The 22,787-nt window shown below is 42.9% G+C and overlaps 1 protein-coding gene across 2 annotated transcripts in view; it reads right to left on the bottom strand.

The window, feature by feature from the left end:
- Window positions 1-2,888: 2,888 nt before the first annotated feature.
- Window positions 2,889-22,787, bottom strand: part of LOC147123248 (ubiquitin-protein ligase E3A-like) — a 51,531-nt gene continuing 31,632 nt past the window's right edge. The window contains exons 7-10 of one of the 2 annotated variants that reach the window (XM_085969778.1): window positions 21,978-22,133; window positions 20,054-20,127; window positions 18,416-18,559; window positions 2,889-4,069 (exon numbers count right to left, since the gene is read on the bottom strand). In XM_085969778.1, coding sequence (XP_085825904.1) covers window positions 3,949-4,069; window positions 18,416-18,559; window positions 20,054-20,127; window positions 21,978-22,133 — 495 coding nt within the window. In that variant the 3' untranslated portion in view covers window positions 2,889-3,948. The remainder of the gene's footprint in view (window positions 4,070-18,415; window positions 18,560-20,053; window positions 20,128-21,977; window positions 22,134-22,787) is intronic. The other variant, XM_085969788.1, reaches the window with a different exon arrangement.

Raw genomic sequence — 22,787 nt, 5'->3', positions numbered from 1 at the left:
TTGGGCAATTTTCCACATTGCCGGGTAGATGCCAGTGTTGTAGCTGTACTGGAACAGCTTGGCTAGGGGCGCAGCTAGTTCTGGAGCACAAGTCTTCAGCACTATTGCCGGAATGTTGTCAGGGCCCATAGCCTTTGCAGTATCCAGTGTCTTCAGCTGTTTCTTGACATCACGTGGAGTGAATTGAATGGGCTGAAGACTGGCATCTGTGATGCTGGGGACCTCAGGAGGAGGCCGAGATGGATCATCCACTCGGCACTTCTGGCTGTAGTTGCAAATGCTTCAGCCTTGTCTTTTGCACTCACGTGCTGGGCTCCACCATCATTGAGGATGGGGATATTTTTGGAGCCTCCTCCTCCTGTCCACCACCACTCACGCCTGGATGTGGCAGGACTGCAGAGCTTTGATTTGATCCGATGGTTATGAGATCGCTTAGCTCTGTCTATTGCATGTTGCTTCCGTTGTTTGGCATGTAAGTAGTCCTGTGTTGTAGCCTCACCAGGTTGACACCTCATTTTTCGGTATGCCTGGTGCTGTTCCCGGCATGCTCTCCTGCACTCTTCGTTAAACCAGGGTTGATCTCCCAGCTTGATGGTAATGGTAGAGTGAGGGATATGCCGGGCCATGAGGTTACAGATTGTGGTTGAATACAATTCTGCTGCTGCTGATGGCCCACAGCGCCTCATGGATGCCCAGTTTTGAGTTGCCAGATCTGTTCGAAATCTGTCCCATTTAGCACAGTGGTAGTGCCACACAACACGGTGGAGGGTATCCTCAACATGAAGACGGGACTTCGTCTCCACAAGGACTGTGCGGTGGTCACTTCCACCAATGCTGTCATGGACAGATGCATCTGCAACAGGTAGATTGGTGAGGACGAGATCAAGTAGGTTTTTCCCTCTTGTTGGTTCCCTCACCACCTGTCGCAGACCCAGTCTGGCAGCTATGTCCTTTAGGACTCGGCCAGCTCTTGGTGATGGACATTGAAGTCCCCCACCCAGAGGACATTTTGTGCCCTTGCTACGCTCAGTGCTTCTTCCAATTGGTATTCAACATGAAGGAGTACTGATTCATCAGCTGAGGGAGGGCAGTAGGTGGTAATTAGCAGGTTTCCTTGCCCATGTTTGACTTGATGCCATGAGACCTCATGGGGTCCTGAGTCAATGTTGAGGACTCCCAGGGCTACTCCCTCCCGACTGTATACCACGGTGCCACCACCTCTGGTGGGTCTGTCATGCCCGTGGGACACGACATACCCAGGGATGGCGATGTCTGGGACATTGGTTGTAAGGTATGATTCAGTAATTATGACTGTCAGGCTGTTGCTTGACTAGTCTGTGGGACAGCTCTCCCAATTTTGGCACAAGCCCCCAGATGTTGGTAAGGAGGACTTTGCAGGGTCGACAGGGCTGGGTTTGCCGTTTCCGGTGCAGAGGTCGATGCTGGGTGGTCCGTCCGCTTTTATTCTTATTGTTTTTCGTAGCGGTCGTTTACAACTGAGTGGCTTGCTAGGCCATTTCAGAGGGCATTAAGAGTCAACCACATTGCTGTGGGTCTGGAGTCACATGTAGGCTTGATTTAGTGCTCAAATCACCACCAGGGGCAAAGTTTGTAGTCGGAGACAATAATTAGCATTGGGCGCTAAACTTCGCGCCCGGCCGATATTGGTGTCCTAAAATGGGCGCTACCCAATTCACCCCCCCCCCCCAAAAGTCTATTAAAGACTGCATAAGCCAGCAAACTCAATTTGCAGTAGTTTTCACTATTGCATTCCTGGCTATATAGTTTTGTCAGCTGGGAATAAAGCAACGTTAAATTAACATTTAGGGTCCTTTATAATAGTCAAATAGCTATAAGCACATAAGCAGTGATTGGAAGCAGAGATAGGCTATTGCAATTCTCTGCTCCTGCTTCAATATGCAAGTGATGTAAATTAAGATTTATAGATCTTTAAAATAGTGAAGCGGAGTGACAAACGTTGTACTGAGCCAGGGTGAGAGATGTATGCTAAAGCTGAAACCGGGGCTGGAAAGTGGAAGCGGGCTGAAATGTGTATTTAGGTGGAACAGGATTAACTTTGCTCTCACTCTCACATTTTGGGTATTGCAATCATAGGTGTAGTTGATGAATGGGCTTAAATCCATGGGAACAGGCTAGAAGCAAACTAGGGATTGAGCAGTTGGTACAAGGGTTAGATCAGTTGAACCAGGAACCTGCAAACTACAAATTATATACTACAGCACTGAGACCGAATGATCAGGAGCGATCCCTTGTCCTCATCTAGCCCAAAGACACACAGGCCATTTGTTGTTTAATCATAGAAATCCTGGCTTAACATCTGCTAACTGAACACAGACCAGGAATTGAACTCGAGAATTCCTAGTATGCATGGCTAGCCACTACAAAGTGGTCTACCCACTGAGCTATTGGAATTGTGGATTTTTTCATATTTTACGTGTTGGCCACAACCAAAGGAGCTTGAGGGAAATGCATAAGCAATCAAAAGTTCTGCCCGAGGTAGATGCGATGTATAGGGTTCGTATGCTCTGACTGAATTCCTGCATTCAATCTCCTGCTGCTGCTGATACAGCAGTAGTGTATAGCACTTGCCTTTAACCTGGTAATAAAGCCACCAAAGTTTGAAATCATATTTTTGGGGGTCCAAACCCTCAGTTAGGTATGTGGAACAAATCAGGTATTTTTGTTGGGGTAAATTCAGTTGTCAAAGGATAGTTTACCCTCATTAATTTTTCCTATGGGGAAGGTGGAAGAGAGGAAAGTACAATTTTCAGACTGAGGTAAAGTCCAACAGTGTAGCATACTCAAGTTTCTTCCCCCTCCGTATTGCTAACAGGAATAATGATTCAAAGAAAAGACAGGACACGAACTTAAATGCAAGATGCTGCACCATTTTAATTCCAACACTACAGGTTAATACTCAGAATTTTAAATACACCCCAAATCAAAGTACTGTGTCTACATAGTAACTATACATCCTGTTCTCAATTTTATTTGTACATTAAATACAACCGTGTATTGAGACATGATTCTCATTTTATTAGCAGACAAAGATAAACAGGTTCAAATAATTTCTTTTAAAGTCACAATATTTTATCATACAACACATATGTCATTGTATTCACTATGAAACAAGATTAGTTACATGCATGACAGGCCCTCCCTAGTTAAGTGGCTTGATACTTGTGTGAATACATATCCCCTTCAGGAGATAGCAGAAAATCAAGTATAAAAGTATAAAAGAAAATGACTGCCATCCCTCAATATATCTGAGGAAATCAGGTAGGAAAAACCTCGAGGCACAGGAAGGCTGGCGCAGTTTGGTTTAAAAAACACCTTCAGTAATGTTCCTATTACCACTTCTTCATTAAGCTGGCAGAAACATTGCCCCCCAAATTCTTACCCACATAAAATGGCCAAGCCCTTTCCTTGCCACATTCATTCTTTTTTTTTTTTGGGGGGGGGGGGGGGGGGGGAGGGGGGGAGAGAAGAGAAGGTGTAAGAAAGGTGAAGAGAGTTGTGTGTGGAGATTTACACCATTCCTTTTTATAAACTGATTTTGGGATGTGTAATGATAAGACAAATCTACATCCCTAACAACATTTAAGTAACCTCATACAAGGCCAGTAATATTTAAATTAGAAATACTGGAACAAATGTTTTTGGAGTTTGGCAGTTCATCGTGAAATCAAATCAGACTGCTATTGTTTGTTTTATCAGCACATAGCTTACACTGAGCTGTACTGCTCTTAAGGGTAACGATGTTAAAATGACATTCAAATCAATTGAAAAAGAGAGAAAAAACACAGTTTAGTATTATAATGTGGCTTTCTATCGCAACATATAACTGGCTAATCTGTATTCGAACAGGAGATTCTGTGTCTTCATTTAAGTTTGGTTTAGGAGAACACTTGCATTGCCACAAATTAATTACAGCATGCCAAAGCCCTTTGAGTATGTGATTGCCTTAAGGAGCCTTTCCTTGAGCTTGTCCTTGCTGGAGTAGTCTGGAAGCAGGAGTACATTGAAGCAAGTATGTGTTGTTGGTAGCCTGTCAGGAAAAGAAACATACCATGAACATTGAAAATGATTAATTCCAAGTTATTATACATGTACAATTTCAGTATTTTTGCAATGGGGTTTTTTGTAATGAGTCAAAATGTTGTAAGTGGAAAATATAAACCCAAAGTGAAACATTACTTGTTACCTTACTCACTCTCCTCTCCTTATCAATACTCTAATCCAGTAGTTCACACAAAAGAACTTGCATCTATATAAGCACCTTTCACAACCTCACAATGTCTCAAAGCGCTTACAGCCAATGAATTACTTTTCAAGTGCAGTCATTGATGTTATATAGGGAAATATGGCAGCCAATTTGTACACATCTAGGTCCCACAAACACCAATGAGATAAATGAACAAATAATCTGTTTTAGTGTTGGTTGAGGGATAAATGTTGGCCAGAATACACTGTGAAGCACACTCCATTGGTGTGACACAAGGCCTGTCCAGGAAGGCACAATGAGGGTTGAGAAGATAAAAACAAAATCACTTGAAGAAATCCACCATCCAGTAGTAAATACAAGACTGCACATTTCTTGAAAAAAGCTAGACAAAAATCAAATGCTGCATTGAAATAGAAAAATGTAGTCATCTTTGTTATATTACCACATAAGTCATTAAATATGCGGTCATAAGTTCAGACTGCAAGCAAGACAAGACAAGCCTGAGTGGAGGAAACCAATTCAGTTTTTCAGTCCTATTTGATGTGTGCATTGCTTTCTTGTTACAAATTTAAAATAAATATACCTTTTTTGGCAGTAGCATTTGAGGAACAGGGACCTTGGAGGCATGTCCACAGATCCTTGAAGGTAGGACAGGTAGATATAAGGTGATTAAGAACGCATACGGGATACTTTCCTTTATTAGCTGAGGCATAGCATACAAGAGCAGGGAGGTTATGCTTCAACTGTATAAGACACAAGTTAGGCCACAGCTAGAGTACTGCATACAGTTCTGGCCACCCCATTACAAGAGGTGATTGCACTAGAGGGTACAGAGGAGATTTGAGGACGTTGCCAGGATTGGAGAATTTTAGCTATGAGTAAAGATTGGATAGGCTGGGGTTGTTTTCTTTGGAACAGAGGTGGCTCAGGAGAGACTTAATTAAAGGTGTATAAAATTATGAGGGGCCTAGATAGAGTGGATAGGAAGGACCTATTTCCCTTAGCAGAGAAGTCAATATCCACAGAACATAGATTTAAAGTAATTGGTAGAAGGATAAGAGGGGAGTTGAGGAGAACTTTTTTCACCCAGAAGGTGGTTGGGGGTCTGGAACTCTGCCTGAAAGAGTGGTAGAGGCAGAAACAATCGCATTTAAAAAGCACTTGAATATGCACTTGAAGTGCTGTAACCTACAGGACTATGGACTGTAACCTACAGGACTATGGACTGTAACCTACAGGACTATGGACTGTAACCTACAGGACTATGGACTGTAACCTACAGGACTATGGACTGTAACCTACAGGACTATGGACTGTAACCTACAGGACTATGGACTGTAACCTACAGGACTATGGACTGTAACCTACAGGACTATGGACTGTAACCTACAGGACTATGGACTGTAACCTACAGGACTATGGACTGTAACCTACAGGACTATGGACTGTAACCTACAGGACTATGGACTGTAACCTACAGGACTATGGACTAAGAGCTGGAAAGTGGGATTAGGCTGGATAGCTCTTTTCAGGCCGGCACAACGGCCTCCTTCTGTGCTGTAAATTTCTATGATTCTGAGTCCAATATGACTTTTGCAGAATATAAAGCAGCATCCTAGAGCATTAAGCAGCAGCACCACCAATCATTAGATTGTGCATGGCATCATCAATTGGCATATGCTCCATGGCTGGTTAGAAAATGTGGGAGGATTGGCTTTATTAAATCTTATTTTTGTTCAGTGAATTTAGGTCAATAGTGAAGCTAAGAATGTCAATAAGTGGAGAACCAGGGCAAGAACTGGTAGCTGGCTAGATTTACAATACACAAAAGAAACAGTCTTTGAAAATTTAAATGAAACAAGACTTTCGATAAGGTATGGAGGAGATTAAGATTTAATCATTGCACTGGAAGATAAATGACCTGAGGAGAGCTAATGAATATACCGTGGAATGGGATTGTGAACTTGTCCCTGCATTATGCTGTCCACTACACTCATTCCACCTTCATTTTCTGTCCATTGGGTTTCCTAGTTCATTGCCATCCCAGGGTCCTTTTCCATTGAGACATAGATGCCCTGATCCTGGGATCTGCTGCATTGTCAGTCTGCACAGGGCGAGGCAGCTGCTGTGGGGGGAAATTAATGTCCCGCAGACCCCTGTCCGGGACCCCCTCCCTCCGTGTACTGTAGCTGCTACTGTTTGAAGTGCTGGGGGAGGTGTAGGGGGCTGTTACCAGCTCATTGGTACCTGATGTATACTGGTGCAGTAGGGTTGCCAACTCCGGTTGGAGGCATTCCTGGAGGTTTGATCACGTGATGTTCTGACCTCATCTAACCATGTGATGTTGGATCATGTGACATCAGGTCACATGACTTCTACAAATGTTATTGAATTTACCTTGAAGGTTGGGTCCCCCGTAGTTGAGAATCTTTATTTGTGGTTTGCGCCAGCAGCTGTTGTGCGAGAAGCTGCACAAACCAGGAGGCCACCTGAGAACAGGTGAAGTGGGAAAACAGAGGGCGGGGCAAAATGGAAACCATTCTCTCCCCCCCACCCCCGAGCCCTACCTCACCCATTCCCCAGTCTCACTCTGCCCCAAACTCTTGACCCTCACCCCCGCGATATCAGGGCCCCCAATTCCAACTCACCGCCTGACCGGCAGGTCCCGACACTTGTGTGATGGAGATCTTTTTACCCAGCATCCACAGTGGCAGTGAAACCCCTCTATCCCTGTGATCGAGCCATGCAAGCATTCAATCCCAGAGATAGAACGGTTTCTCTGCCACTGTATATGCTGGGTAGAGAGATCTCCATTACACAAAACCGTATTTTTCACCCACTGCTGCCTAACACTGCATGACTGGTGTTTTAAATTGTAAATGGACTTGGTGCCACAAAGGCTGTCTGTAGTTCGTAATTTGCGAGTGTCCGTGGTTTCAAGATGCAGTTTGTATCTATTACAACGCAAGTTATTTGGGACTGTCAATAACTGTCCATTTTTTGGGGGTGTCCATTTGTACAGTTTCACTGTACTAAGTGTCGATACTTGATAGGTCCAGTCAGTATGGAGCAGGAATCAGTCAACAGTGCACCAAACTATACTGCCAAATCAGTGGAGTAAAAGTCTGGGGCTGCATTTACACGCGATCTTCAGTGATGCAGCAAAGTGCTTTGTTCCCCTTTGCTGCAACGCTAAAGATGGTGTGTAAAGAGGGTCAAGAGTCAATGTTGGATCGAATCGCTCTGCAGGTCAGACTCTGGTGGTTTGAGACCCAAACTGCAGATCTTAGACCACATTGTAAACATAGTCTTCTGCGGCTCAGATTCCAAAGGGCAGAGTACAGCAGGGCAAGATTAGAACTTTACCAGGAAGAGAGGAAGAAATTGAAACACTATGAAAAACCCTTGCCAAATTGGTTGTCCCTTCTGGGGATAATGGTAAAAAGCATTTTAATCTTCTGAATTTACCAAACTGTCCAATGCACAGTAATGTCATGATGCAACAACAGCAATAGCCAGTCAAACTCAAAGTACAACCTGGTTCTGGGGGTGCCAGTTTGAACTTGGCTCTGTAAACCCAAAACAAACTTGGGAGTTATTTGCTCGCATTTCACTTGCTGGAGTGTGAATGCATTATGAGGCCATCATGATGAAACATTATTGTGCTCTGGTAAGGCTCGATCTTGAGTACAGAGTTCAGTTCTGGTCATAGAAATATGCACATTGCAAAATTTTCATAGAAACATAGAAGATAGGAGCAGGAGTAGGCCATTCGAGCCTGCTCCGCCATTCAATGAGATCATGGCTGATCATCCAAATTCAGTACCCTGTCCCTGCCTTCTCCCCATATCCCTTGATCCCTTTAGCCTTTAGAAATATATCCAACTCCTTCTTGAATATATTTAATGAACTGGCCTCCACCGCCCTCTGTGGCAGAGAATTCCACAGGTTCACCACTCTCTGGGTGAAGAAATTCCTCCTCATTTCAGTCTTAAATGGCTTACCCCTTATCCTTAGACTATGACCCCTGGTTCTGGACTCCCAGCCATCAGAAACATCCTTCCTGCATCCAGTCTGTCCAGGCCTGACAGAATTTTATATGTTTCGATGAGATCCCCTCTCAATCTTCTAAACTCCAGTGAGTATAAGCCCAATCGACACACTCTCTCCTCATACATCATTCCTGCCATCCCAGGTATCAGCCTGGTGAATCTTTGCTGCACTCCTTCCATGGCAAGAACGTCCTTCCTCAGATAAGGCGACCAAAACTGCACACAATACTCAAGGTGCGGTCTCACCAAGGCCCTGTACAACTGCAGCAAGACATCCTTGTTCCTGTACTCGAACCCTCTTGCTACGAAGGCCAACATACCATTTGCCTTCTTAACCACCTGCTGCACCTGCATGCTTACCTTCAGCGACTGGTGCACAAGAACACCCAGGTCTCTTTGCACTTCCCCTTCTCCCAATCTATTGCCATTCAAAAAATAATCTGCCTTCCTGTTTTTGCCACCAAAGTGGATAACCTCACATTTATCCACATTATAGTGCATTTGCCATGTTTCTGCCCAATCACCCAACCTGTCCAAGTCGTACTGGAGTTTCACGACATCCTCCTCACAGCATACCCTCCCACCCAGCTTTGTGTCGTCTGCAAATTTGGAGATATTACATCCAATTCCCTCGTCCAGATCATTAATATATATTGTGAACAGTTGGGGTCCTAGGACCGATCCTTGCGGTACCCCACTAGTCACTGCCTGCCACTCGGAAAATGACCCGTTTATTCCAACTCTGCTTTCTATCCGCCAACCAGTTCTCTATCCAAGTCAATACCTTGCCCCCAATCCCATGTGCCTTAATTTTGCACGCTAATCTCTTATGCGGGACCTTATCGAAAACCTTCTGAAAGTCCAAATACACCACATCCACTGGTTCTCCCTTATCTATTTTACCAGTTACATCCTCAAAAAATTCCAATAGATTAGTCAAGCATGATTTACCTTTTGTAAATCCATGTTGACTTTGTCCGATCCTGTCACTGCTTTCCAAGTGTTCTGCTATCACATCTTTTATAATGGACTCTAGCATTTTCCCCACTACCGATTTCAGGCTTACCGGTTCCCCACTTTTTCTCTACCACCTTTTTTGAATAGTGGGGTAACATTAGCTACCCTCCAATCCATGGGTACTGTTCCAGAGTCTATCGAGTTCTGGAAGATGACCAGCAATGCATCTACTATTTCTAGGGCCACTTCCTTAGGTACCCTGGGATGTAGATTATCAGGCCCTGGGGATTTATCGGCCTTCAGTCCCATCAATTTTCCTAACACCATTTCCCTACAAATACTGATTTATTTCAGTTCCACCCTTTCATCAGACCTTATGTTCCCCAGCATCTCTGGGAGGTTATTTGTGTCCTCCTTTGTGAAGACAGAACCAAAATATGTATTTAGTTGGTCTGCCATTTCTTTGTTCCCCATTATAAATTCCCGATTCTGACTGCAAGGGACCTATGCTTGACTTCACCAATCTTTTTCTCTTCACATATCTATAAAAGTTTTTACAGTCAGTTTTTATGTTCCCTGCAAGCTTACTCTCAATCTATTTTCCCTTTCTTAATTAATCCCTTTGTCCTCTTACTGCAGAGGGTCATTTCAAATGGCCACACCTACTCTGTTCCCCAGATACAAGCACTGACTAAGAACCTTACTTGCAAGGTATGAGAATGTCCTTACCAATTTTTACCCAAATATAAACAATTCAGCGACATCACTACGTAGAAACTGCAATAGACCTCAGTCCTCAGATCAAATGGTCCATGACCTGGTTTTGACTTATCCTAGTTGTGATGTATGTGCCTTTAAGAGCAATTGTGGTGTATGTGCCTTTAAGAGCCCCAGGTGTGCGTAATGCCGGTAATTGCCACTTGGGCTATATAAGCCTGTGTATTGTGTATATCCTTTAGAACCCCCCCCCAGACTTGCTTAGTAAATACCTATGAACCAACTCCTGTCTTCAGTGTCTTTATCTACACACGGACACTACAGTGGCGACGAAGTGGAAACGGACTTACCTGCAATTCGGCAGCACCTCAAGGACATCGATTCCTCCAGCGTCCAGAAGACTCAAGGAAGTAATAGAAACTGTGGTTTCACCAGCTGGCCAAGCTGGTGGCAGGTACTGCGCTAATCCTTCCTGGGCGTCAGGCTGGGGCTCCAGCGGCGGGCTCTACAGCTGAGACAGGCAGCGAAATCGGAGGCAAGCAATAACGGACTGGGAGGGTGCACTCGGGAGACGGCCGGCGCGGCAAGCAGGTCAGCGTTTAGACCTCCGTCGGGAACGAGTCTCCAACAGTGAATAAACGGAAACCACAGTAAAACAGCGTTGTTATCGGTAGCAGCGGTGGGAAAGCGCAGGAAGCGCCATATCGTTGCTACAGAGAGAAAAAAAAAGCGCGGGAAGCGCCATATCTTTTTTTTGAAATGCCTAAGTCTGGCAATATTGATGCTTTTGATAACAAAACAGAGCCTAACTTTGGCAATATTGATGTTTTTGATAAGATAGAAGATTGGACCACATATGTAGAAAGAGTGGAGGTGTTTTGCACCGCAAATGGAATAGAAGATGAAAAAAAAGCTTCAGTGCTTCTGGATCTAATGGGCGCAGAAACATACAAGCTGTTACACAACTTAATCACTCCAGCCGAACCGATGGACAAGAATTTTGAGGAGATTGTTGATACCCTACACTGCCAATTCGAGGCAGGACTGGCAGATTCTCTGCAAGACAAATTCATCTGCAATCCCCTAAGTGTAGAAACACAAAAAAAGGTATCTTCTGGAAAAGATTTAACACTGGACAAGGCTTTCAGTGCAATAAGAGCGGCAAAGATACAGCAAAGGCCACAGGACTTCGGCACCCATGAAATGACACAGGGTTTCGAGAGATGTTATCGCTGCGGCAGATCCAACCATGACCAGAGGGATTGCTGGTTCAAAGAAAAAGCATGCAGGCGATGCGGAAAGATGGGACACATTCCACGTGAATGCCGATCTGAAAATAAAAAATCCACTAACAGGAAAAGAATCAATAAGGAAAAGCACAGAAAGGTACAAATGATGACGGACAGTAGCTCCAAAGACCAGAAGAGCGATAGCGACTCCGGGAACAAGAGACTAAGCTCTCTCAAATTACATAATGTAATTGCCAATGAAGATTACCAGACCATTTGGGTTACCCTCATAATAGCAGGGTCCCCAGTTAAAATGGAGCTAGATACAGGATCAGCTCTAACCGTAATAAATCGACGAGATTACGAGAGGCTATTTTCGCATATACCTCTAAAAGACACATCCATTATCTTAAAAACATATACGGGGCAGAAAGTATACCCCAAAGGAAAAATAAAGGTGCCTGTGGTATACAACGGCAAAGAAATACAAAAGTTGTATTTATACATTCTACAAGATGGTGGTCCACCGTTGTTGGGACGTGAATGGATAAGGAAGATACGTTTAGACTGGCACTCCATTCAGGCACTGACGGTGACCAGTAAGGAAAAAAACAATGATGACATCATACCTGAACGATTAAAAGACATCTTGGCCAACGCCAAAGAAGTGTTTCAAGAGAAACTAGGAACCTTGAAAGGCATCACCGCCTCAATAAAAGTGGAAGATGCAGCAATTCCAAAATGTTTTAAGGCAAGACCGGTGCCATACGCAATACGTCCAGCAGTCGAGGCAGAGCTGGAGAATTTGGAAAAGGCAGGCGTATTATCCAAAATAGATTGGAGCGAATGGGCAACACCCATCGTTCCAGTCATGAAAAAAGCATTGAAAAATAACTCTGAGGAACAGAGAAAAATTCGCATCTGTGGGGACTTTAAGGTGACTGTAAACCCGGTCCTTCACACGGTACAGTATCCTCTTCCGAGGATAGAAGATATTTTTGCCTCACTATCCGGAGGAAAACGTTTCACAAAAATTGACTTGGCACAGGCATATCTACAGATGGAGGTTGAGGAGACCTCTAAAAAGTATCTCACAATAAACACACACAAAGGCCTGTACCAGTACAATCGACTGGTTTTTGGAGTAGCATCAGCTCCAGCTATCTGGCAAAGAGCTATGGAGCAAGTCCTGCAAGGGATTCCGGGGACTCAGTGTTACCTAGACGACATCCTTATAACAGGAGAAAACGACAACGAGCACCTTGCCAATTTGGAGCAGGTGCTCACTAGGCTGAAAGAACGGGGCCTACGAGCAAATCGCCCCAAGTGCGAATTTTTCCAAAATCAGATATCATATTGTGGCCACATAATTAATAAGGAAGGGTTGCATAAGTCACCTGAAAAAATTGAAGCAGTTATAAAAGCCCCAGCACCTGAAAATGTTTCACAATTGAGGTCATTCCTGGGATTAATAAATTACTATCATAAATTTTTACCGAACTTATCAACTATTCTACACCCTCTTAATGATCTTCTACACACAGGAGTGATTTGGAAATGGAACGAAGACTGTAAACGTGCCTTCCATAAATGTAAAGACTTAATCACATCCAAGAAAGTTTTGGCTCATTACAACCCATCACTACCAATCAGACTGGCGTGCGATGCATCCCCTTACGCCATAGGAGCGGTATTGTCCCATAGATTCCCTGATGGCTCGGAACGGCCGATAGCTTTTGCGTCATGCTCATTGAACTCAGCTGAGCGTAACTATTCCCAGATAGACAGGGAAGCACTCAGCCTGGTATGGGGAGTGAAGAAATTCAACCATTACCTACACGGACAAAAATTTACCTTGCTGACTGACCATCAACCCCTCATCTCCATATTCAACCCTAAGAAAGGTGTCCCCATTATGACGGCACAAAGACTACAGAGGTGGTCCCTTTTTCTAGGGGCACACCAATTCAACATTGAATACAAAGGGTCAAAACAGCATGGGAATGCTGACGGTTTATCGCGCCTGCCGTTGCCAACGATAGAAGAGGCACCTACAGTAGACCCAGTAGAGATATTCCACTCTACCATAGTGGAATGTCTACCGGTGACAAATTCTGCCATTGAAAGGGAGAGCAGAAATGACCCTACTCTCTCACGGGTCTACGATTTAACAATGAAGGGATGGCCAGCACATGGCGAACCACTGTTGCCAGCATTCTCGCAAAGAAGAGAACAGCTGTCAGTGTGCTGAGGAACCTTGATGTGTGGATCCAGAGTGGTGATTCCACCCAAACTCCAGGATAAAGTGCTAAAGAAGCTTCACGAGGGGCATCTGGGTGGAGTGAAAATGAAGAACCTAGCTAGGGCGTTTGTATGGTGGCCAGGTATCGATGGAGACATCGAAGACATGACCAAGAGCTGCCTAGGATGCCAGAAGGTCCAAAATGCTCCGCCACAGGCCCCTCTACATCCATGGGAGTGGCCCTCATCTCCCTGGCAAAGGGTGCACATCAACTTTGCTGGTCCATTTATGGACTCAATGTTCTTAATCGCAGTTGATGCACACTCCAAGTGGCCGGAGGTAATAAAGATGTCCTCCACCACCACGGAAAAAACCATCACAGTATTAAAGGACCATATTTGCCAGGAATGGGCTGCCGGAACAGATATGTTCTGATAATGGACCGCAATTTGTGTCCGAAGAATTCAGAAAGTTCTTAAAGAACAATGGGGTAAAGCACTACACGTCCGCCCCATACCATCCCGCCACCAATGGATTGGCTGAAAGGTTTGTCCAGACCTTTAAGAAGGCCATAAAGGCCATGGGTAATGAAGACATAGAACTTCAGCACAAGGTGGATAACTTCTTATTTGCATATAGGAATGCAACACATATGGTTACAAACCAAACTCCCGCCATGATGTTCTACAATAGAAACCTAAGATGCCGGCTGGATTTGGTCAAGCCCAACATCCGAAGGGACGTGGAGAACCGGCAGTTTCAGGGCATGAATGAAAGGCCAACTAGGGCCTTCCAGATAGGCCAACCGGTTTTGGCCCGGGACTACCGTACCGAGAAATGGCAGCCTGGAACTATCTGCACACGACTAGGACCACTGATGTATACCGTGGACATCGGAGAAAGCATAATAAGGCGCCATGCTGACCAAATCATCAAGTCATCCGAAAAGGGACAACCTACACCACCACGCTATACATCTAACGATGAAGTAGAGATACCCATATCTACCTCCGATCCGGTGATACTGGAACCCGATACTGGCCTTCAAGCCGAATCAGCCTTACCAGAAGAACCTACTACACCCCCGAGGCGTTATCCGGACCGAGTCAGGAAGCCTCCTGAGAGACTAACTTATAATTAATTAATACAGCAATATATATTATTTTGCATATAACATGTAATTAATAATTACTTAAAATATGATGTACTAGTTAGCTAGAAGGGGAGGAATTGTGATGTATGTGCCTTTAAGAGCAATTGTGGTGTATGTGCCTTTAAGAGCCCCAGGTGTGCGTAATGCCGGTAATTGCCACTTGGGCTATATAAGCCTGTGTATTGTGTATATCCTTTAGAACCCCCCCCAGACTTGCTTAGTAAATATCTATGAACCAACTCCTGTCTTCAGTGTCTTTATCTACACACGGACACTACACTAGTCAGTCTTGAGCTCCACCCGCCCAATGTTCTCCTCTCCTGAAAGTGATGATACATGCTGGCACATGGCTCATTGGGCACTAGCAGCTCGTCACTGTCTTGCCAAAGGCAACAATCTTTATGCATGGGGCTAGACTGTGAATGTGTTTCCATGGGGGACATCACAGCTCATCATCTTCTAACTGGCACAGGTATTCAACTTGTAGCAGGCATCATGAGCGTGCTTTTGGAAGTGGTAAACATGGAGGGCAATGTTAATGCTCCCAGTCAATCCAGCAAAGAACAAGCCAGGACTTTACTGTACTATGTGGTTCACCACCATACCAACTTAGCCATATGTATATATTGATATTTACATCTTGGCTTGTATAATCTTACCAAGTTTTTTTTTTAAATAGTCAACATTTTTTTTAAAAGGATGTCAGGACAAGCTGCAATTTAGTGAGAGTCTTGGGTATAACTGATGACAGGAAAAATATTTCCTGCTACTGATAGTAAAGCAGAAAAAAAATTGTAGAAATTACTTTATTTCTAGCACTGGAGTTCCATTCTCTGCCACTGAATGTAGCAGTTCAAAGAAAGAAAACTGAAGATTGCAGCCTCAGTGCACATAGATGATCACAAGTAAACAGCTGTTGAAAGCACCGGCAGCAGTGTCAGGAATGCACAAATAACAAGCTCATTAAAAACTAAGTTACAGTACTTCAGCATGTTAGTAAGATGTTCTTGATGTTTTAAATGCATTCCATCAAATCTGATCTGCAATGACAGTGAGATGATGGATGGTGCTTGTTCAGATTAATAGAGCCCCCTGCCAGCTCCGATCAGCACCAATGGCACTGCATAATATTTAAGGATTGCAACTAGATATAGGTAAATGTCTCCTCGATTGCAAGCAATTAAAACCCATCAGTGCAAAATATGCTCTATGAATAGTGTTACTGAATGTCCTGGGGCTGCTTATTGATTTCCAACTAGTTTCTGACAAGTAACTACTGTATCTGAAATAGCATTCAATTGTGCCATTTGGTTGAGAATTTTACTAACCAAAGTTAGTTACAAGGAATCTGCTTTGCTTTCTAACGTTTAAAAAAAAAAAATTAAAATATTGAGCTCCTGTGCTAATCAGAGGGGTTAGAATTGTAATTTTAACCGGCTTTCAAGCTTAAGTGTCCCTAGTAACCAAAGTTTTTCCAGTCAGGCCACTAGATGGTAGCAGAGCACTCAACCTTTGGATGGACAGCCATCTTACAAAGTACATGTCCAGCCAGTCAATACAAGACGTTCTTAATTGATGTATAAGAGGAGGCTTGGAGTCTAGAGAAGAGCATTGTGCCTATCAGAATGCAGAGCCTGGTGTGTGTGCAGAGTAAAGGACGTGAGACATTTTTATTTAGGATATCTCAGCTACGTTTGTGTTCACAGGAGAAACTTCTTTACCCAAAGTGTGGTAAAAATGTGGAACTCACTACAACGTGGAACAGTTGAGGTGAATAGCATAGATGCATTTAAGGGGAAGCTAGATAAGCATGAGGGAGAAAGGAATATATATATGCTGATAGGGTTAGACAAAGAGGGGTGGGAGGAGGCTCGTGTGGAGCATAAATGCTGGCATAGACCAGTTAGGCTGATGGCCTGTTTCGGTCTGTAGATTCTATGTAAATCTATACAAGTATCCCAGTTGAAAAGACGAAATGGCAGAGAAATTAAATAAATACTTGTTTCTGTCTTCACGGAGGAAGACACAAAAAACCTCCCAGAAATACGAGAAAACCAAGGGTGTGGCGAGAATGAGGAACTTAAAGAAATTATTAGTAAAAAAACAGTACTAGCAAAATTAATGGGACTAAAAGTTGATAAACCCCAAGGACCGGATGACCTACATCCTAGGGTTTTGAAAGAGGTGGCCATTGGGATAATGGACGCATTGGTTGTCATCTTCCAAAATACTATAGATTCTAGAATGGTCCCTGCAGATTGGAGGATAGCAAATGTAACCCTGCTATTTAAGAAAGGAGGGAGAGAGAAAATGGGGAACTGCAGACCTGTTAGCCTCACATCAGTAGTTGGGAAAATGCTGGAACCTGTTATAAAGGATGCAATAACTGGGCACTTAGAAACTAATAGTAAGATTGGGCAGAGTCAACATGGATTTATGAAAGGGAAATCCTGTTTGACAAAGCTATTGGAGTTCTTTGAGGATGTAACTAGTGGAGTAGACAAAGGGGAACAAGTAGATAGATGTGGTGTATCTGGATTTTCAGAAGGCCTTCGATAAGGTCCCACACAAAAGAGGTTGGTGAACAAAATTAGGGCACATGGAATTGGGGGCAATATACTAGCATGGATTGAGAATTGGTTAACAGACAGAAAACAGAGTAGGGATAAACGAGTCTTTTTCAGGATGGCAGGCTGTGACTAGTGGGGTACCGCAAGGATTGGTGCTTGGGCCCCAGCTATTCACAATCTATATCAATGATTTGGATGAGGGGAGTAAATGTAACATTTCCAAATTTGCTGATGATACAAAGCTAGGTGGCAGTGTCAGTTGTGAAGAGGATGTGAAGAGGCTTCAAGGGGATCTCGACAGGCTCAGTGAGTGGGCGAGAACATGGCAGATGGAATATAATGTGGATAAATGTGAAGTTATCCACTTTGGTAGAAAAAACAGAAAGGCAGAGTATTTCCTAAATGGTGAAAGATTGGGGAATGCAGATGCTCAAAAGGGACCTGGGTGTCCTTGTACATGAGTCACTGAAAGTGAATGTGCAGGTGCAGCACGCCATTAGGAAGGCAAATGGTATGCTGCCCTTCATTACAAGAGGATTTGAGTACAGGAGTAAAGAAGTCTTACTCCAATTATATAGGGCCTTGGCGAGACCACACCTGGTGTACTGTGTACAATTTTGGTCTCCTTACCTAAGGAAGGATATACTTGCCATAGAGGGAGTGCAACGAAGGTTCACGAGATTGATTCCTGGGATGGCGGGACTGTCGTATGAGAAGAGATTGAGTAAACTAGGCCTCTATTCTCTTGAATTCAGAAGAATGAGGGGGGATCTCATTGAAGCATACAAAATTATTACAGGGCTTGATAGGGTGGATGCTGGGAGAATGTTTCCCTTGGCTGGAAAGTTTATAACCAGGGGCCACAGCCTCAGGATAAAGGGTAAGCCATTCAGGACCAAGATGAGAAGAAATTTCTTCACACAGAGGGTGGTGCATCTTTGGAATTCTCTACCCCAGAGGGCTGTGGAGGCTCAGTCATTGGGTATATTCAAAAAAGTCAATAGATTTCTGACTAGTAAGGACATCAAGGGATATGGCGATTGGGCCGGTGAATGGAGTTGAGGCAGATCAGCCACGATCTCATTGAATGGCGGAGCAGGCTCGAAGGGCCGAATGGCCTACTCCTGCTCCTATTTCTTATGTTCTTAAAATGAAATTTGCATCCCTCCAACTAGCTTATTTGCATAGCTTATCATATAGCAAGTTCAATAAGTTATTAGATGAACAAAATATTCGCCTAAAGCAATACCTGTCTGAATCTGGTCCGTTCTTGGTTATGATCAACTTAATTTTGCCAAGACCGCCTACAGGAGCCCGGTCAGAGCCTGTGGTGAACTGCAGAAACTGTCGCTTCTGTTCTTCTGGGAGACTGTGGGTTATGCCCCAGAAATCTCTAGAACAGTGTTCAGGAGGGAAGGAGATCAGAGAGAAAAAGAACATTTGTAATATTAAGTTGAAATCAGGTAATTTTAATCAAACTTCTGTGCTGTCCTAGTTCTGGGATATTTTGTGTGCTAATTGCCAGGATTCATTATACTCATGGCACACTTTCTATATGAAGTTGCGGTCAGTCATTCACTATTCCGAGACAGGCTGTGCTGTACAGCTCTCCCCCCCACCACCACCACGACACATGAAAACTTTGGCTCTTCCACGGTACAGGTAGACTATCCTTTATCCGAACTTCCGAAAACCTCTAAAAACCGAAAGTTTTTTCGTTCAGCGTAAGTCGTGCGCACGACGCCGCCCCCGACCCCCCGCCGACCCTCACCCCCGACCGACCCCCCCGCCGACGCCGACCCCCACCCCCGACAAATTTCCCAGTCTTATAAAATACCTTCTGAAATCCGAAATTTTCCGAAAACCGAAACACGGCTGGTCCCGAGGTTTTCGGATAAAGGATAGTCTACCTGTAATACTGCTGTTAAATACCCCATTAAAAGTTAGACCATTTTGGATTAGGTGTAACTGGGGTTTGAACAGTGTATTGACTGCTAAACAAAGGTAATGACCCTGCAAAAATAATTTAAATTTTGTGGAGTGTCAAACTTATACATTTTAATAAAAATAATGAAATTTTAAAATTAAAAAAATTAAACATTTGCTCATCTTTACATCAGGTTTGCCTTTTCCTCATGAGAACCCCAACCTTTGTTTTGCTCTCTAACATTTAAAAAAAGTTAGAATCAAAGGAGCTTACCCACTTCCTGGTTCGCGGAGACAGCTTGTTGACATTACAGCAGCTCTTTGCTGGAAATCCCTATTAACTTACGTTGATTAACCCCAAATTCTCGCCACAGAGATCGCAAGATCTTTGTGCTAAGCTTACTTCAGGGCCAGCGGCGAAGGCCTTTGCTTCGCTGCTCATCGCAAATTACGGGCCATTAAAGTGCTGATTCTATCTTACTCCGTAATTTTAATATTGAAAAGAACTTTAAAAGAAAAACAAGCAAAATAAAATGCTGTTGGTTCACTTCAATTCAAAATAAAAGTAGATATTTCAGAAACTGATGATTTCTCTAGGGAGCGCGTTACATGGTCTCCCTGCTGTTCTGGTAATGCAAGACAAAGTAATCTGCCTAATGGAAGTCTGTGGCTACCACAACAGATTACTTCTGACTGAGCACCATCTTTCCTTTCAAAACAGTCCTGCTGAGAATGCAACAAACACCAGGGTCTAGTCTAAAAATGCATTACTGCTCCAGGTTATGTCAACTATGTGTATAGACTCGTATTTGAGATCAGCAAAGAGCATGCATTTCCATTAAATATTAGCTTGCTGCATTTCTTCAGAGGATGGGTTTAAAAGGCAATGTAGAAAGAGCCTTAGATATTGGATATAGGAGGTGCAGAGAGTGTCCAGTGAGTACAAAGACAAAACAAATACCTTACTATCCTAGATTCCTTTGTGAATCCTCCATCATACTCTGTGGCCTCTTCAAGTGCATGGAAATCCAGATTCTGGAAAGTAATGAAGCTGTAGATTATAAGCAGCAACTAAACTGCCATGTAAATCTGCTGCAGGAAATAGAAGCAGAATGTCTGACAGTGCTTTACAAGGAAGAAAGGACAATTAACAGGTGATAGGAAGGATTAAGAAGGGAAGAAACTAAAGGCACCAAGAGATAGATTTTTGAAAGGGTTTTGAAGGTAGGGACAGAAGTAGCAAGGGAATGTGTTTTGGAGTGAAACATCTACCGAGCATGCTGAACAGATTCTGACGGTAGAAGGAAAATGAGCAGTAATCCAGAGTTGGAGAACAGAGGGTGGGGGCTAGGACATATGGCTGGAGAAGATTGCTGAGATAAAACAGAATGAAAGAGTGGAAGAATTTGAAAACGAGGATAAGGACCGTAGAATATGTTGAGGCACAGTGAACCAGTGCAGCTTGGCAACAATGAGGTAATGGATGTGTGACACTTTGAGAGAGGGGCATGGCTCAGAGTTCCAGATTAACTGAAGTTTATGAATAGGATGATTAGTAATTGTAACATAACTGCCAGTTAAGCATTTTGTATGCAAGGACTCTGTTAGTACCAATACAATCTCACTTCTACATTAAATAATCAGATTTTAGAGTTGAGGATGGCAGGAATCAGCAAATTTTATATAATAAAAATTAATGTTCCTTGGCACAGTTCCCACTAAGGCAGAGGATGTGCTTTTTAAAAAATATATAAAAGATAGGAACATTATACTACGTAAAATAGAACGTAGGTCCATATCCCTTGAAGGTTAGGTGTAATTGCTCTGCATTCTTGGTGAATGGTAGGCTCACTTAGAAGTCAGGTTGCAGACGAGTCTGCTGGCTTTGTCTGATTGACCAAACAATTAAAAAGTTTTAGACTTTGTGGAACTGTTATGTTCTTGGAGAGAAGATGCTAAAAACACAGTACTTTAAGATTGTTTGCATTTGTGAGAAAGTAGGCTGCTTGCAGGAGGTAAAACGTGCAAGTTATCCCAATTCTAAATAGCATTTTTTTAAGTTTTAACTTTTCTATATTTATATCTGGCTAGGAGCTGTTCAATTGTTTTTATTTCAGTTACATCTCTGTGGTTTGTTAAAAAGTGCTTGGGAGGATCAGGGCTGGGAGTCAATCACATGGGAAGAATGAAGCAGATGAATAAATTTGTCTATTAAATCCAGCTAGGTTAGAATAAAATTTGCCTATGATTAAGTGCGATTATTTTTTTATTAATTAAATCTCTTCATAAGTTGCACACAGACTGTCTTTAAAGACTCCAAATAAAACTCACTGATTTGAAAAGAGGCAGACATTTAAACCCTTCTGAAACAGTAACTGGAGCTTTGTGTATTTAAATAACTCAATTCAAAAAGCCCATCAGACACATATCTGAACAAATCACACAGCATGCTTATAGTTGAACTGAGTCGCTTTGTTTTCCCTCAAGTAAACTGCTCAGAAACCAACCAAACATCCTCGTCACAGGTAGTTTCCACCCCCACCCACCCACAAGCAATTTGGGTGTCAGAAATTTTAAGTTACTAGATATATTCAGCCAGAGCTTCCCATCTTATCCAAGGACAAATATAAATACCAGACCCATTTCTATATTAAGATACTCAAATTGGGATAAGCTTGATTCTTAAACTATCACTTAGTCTTTTCTGTTAAAGTTCTTGGGAAGATCAGGGCTGGGAGTCAAGCACATGGGAAGAATGATGCAGATGAATAGTCTTACTAAGGTTTTAGTACCATAGCACTATACCACCAACAGATAGATAATAGTAAAATAAAATATCCTCCCATTAGTGAATCTGGGTTTGTAACTAACTAAACAATACTTACCCTGCTGCCACAGATTAGCTGTTCAATTTCTTCTGGTCTGAAAAGGTATTTTAAGGGAGACTCATTTGTGACCATATGGAAACCTCGATTGAATGCCCGGAATTGTTTTTCCACCGATTGGTTCAAAATATAGTTGGTATATAGTTGAACAAATTCCTGCATCAGAAGAGACATGTTAGAAGCCTAAATGAGACAGTTAACTTAAAAATGTTCAAAATAGGATAACACTTTCTGCCATTACAGAACCATTTGTCATATTAAAATAATAATGTTTATGTAGCAAGCAAATAATCCCCGTGTCTTGGCTTAACACGTTTCTAGGTTTACAGGGGGAAAGAAATCCCCTTCCATTCTATAGTTAGATAAAGTATAGCAAGCCTTTGCAATATGCAATAAACACTCAAATTAGACAATAATAATTGCTCTTACTCGCAAAATAATTTAATATGACAATTCATTGCACTACTGAGGCATTGTTGCAGGTGCCATCTTTTAGAGAAGACTCTGTTCAGGTGGATGTAAAAGATCCAGTGCCACCTTTTTAATGCACAGCAGGGAGTTCTCAGAGTATTTTGGCCAAAATTCATTCCTCAACCAATATAACTTTAAAAATATATATCTAATCATCATCTCACTGCTGCTTGTGGGACCTTGCCATATACAAATTGACTGCTGTGTTTGCCCACAAAAGCAATGACTACACTGCAAAAATAATTCATTGAAGCATTTTGGGATGCTTTTGGGTCTTTTTAAAAATTATATCTCTGCTACAGATTGTTTGGAGCAAACAGTTTCACACAATGCCAAGTG

Source organism: Somniosus microcephalus, chromosome 2, assembly GCF_052327205.1.
Source record: "Somniosus microcephalus isolate GS21.2 chromosome 2, FLI_Smic_1.0, whole genome shotgun sequence".
In the NCBI taxonomy this organism is placed as follows: Eukaryota; Metazoa; Chordata; class Chondrichthyes; order Squaliformes; family Somniosidae; genus Somniosus; species Somniosus microcephalus.
The sequence above is the reverse complement of the archived record's forward strand: the minus strand, read 5'-3'. Positions and strand labels throughout refer to the sequence as shown.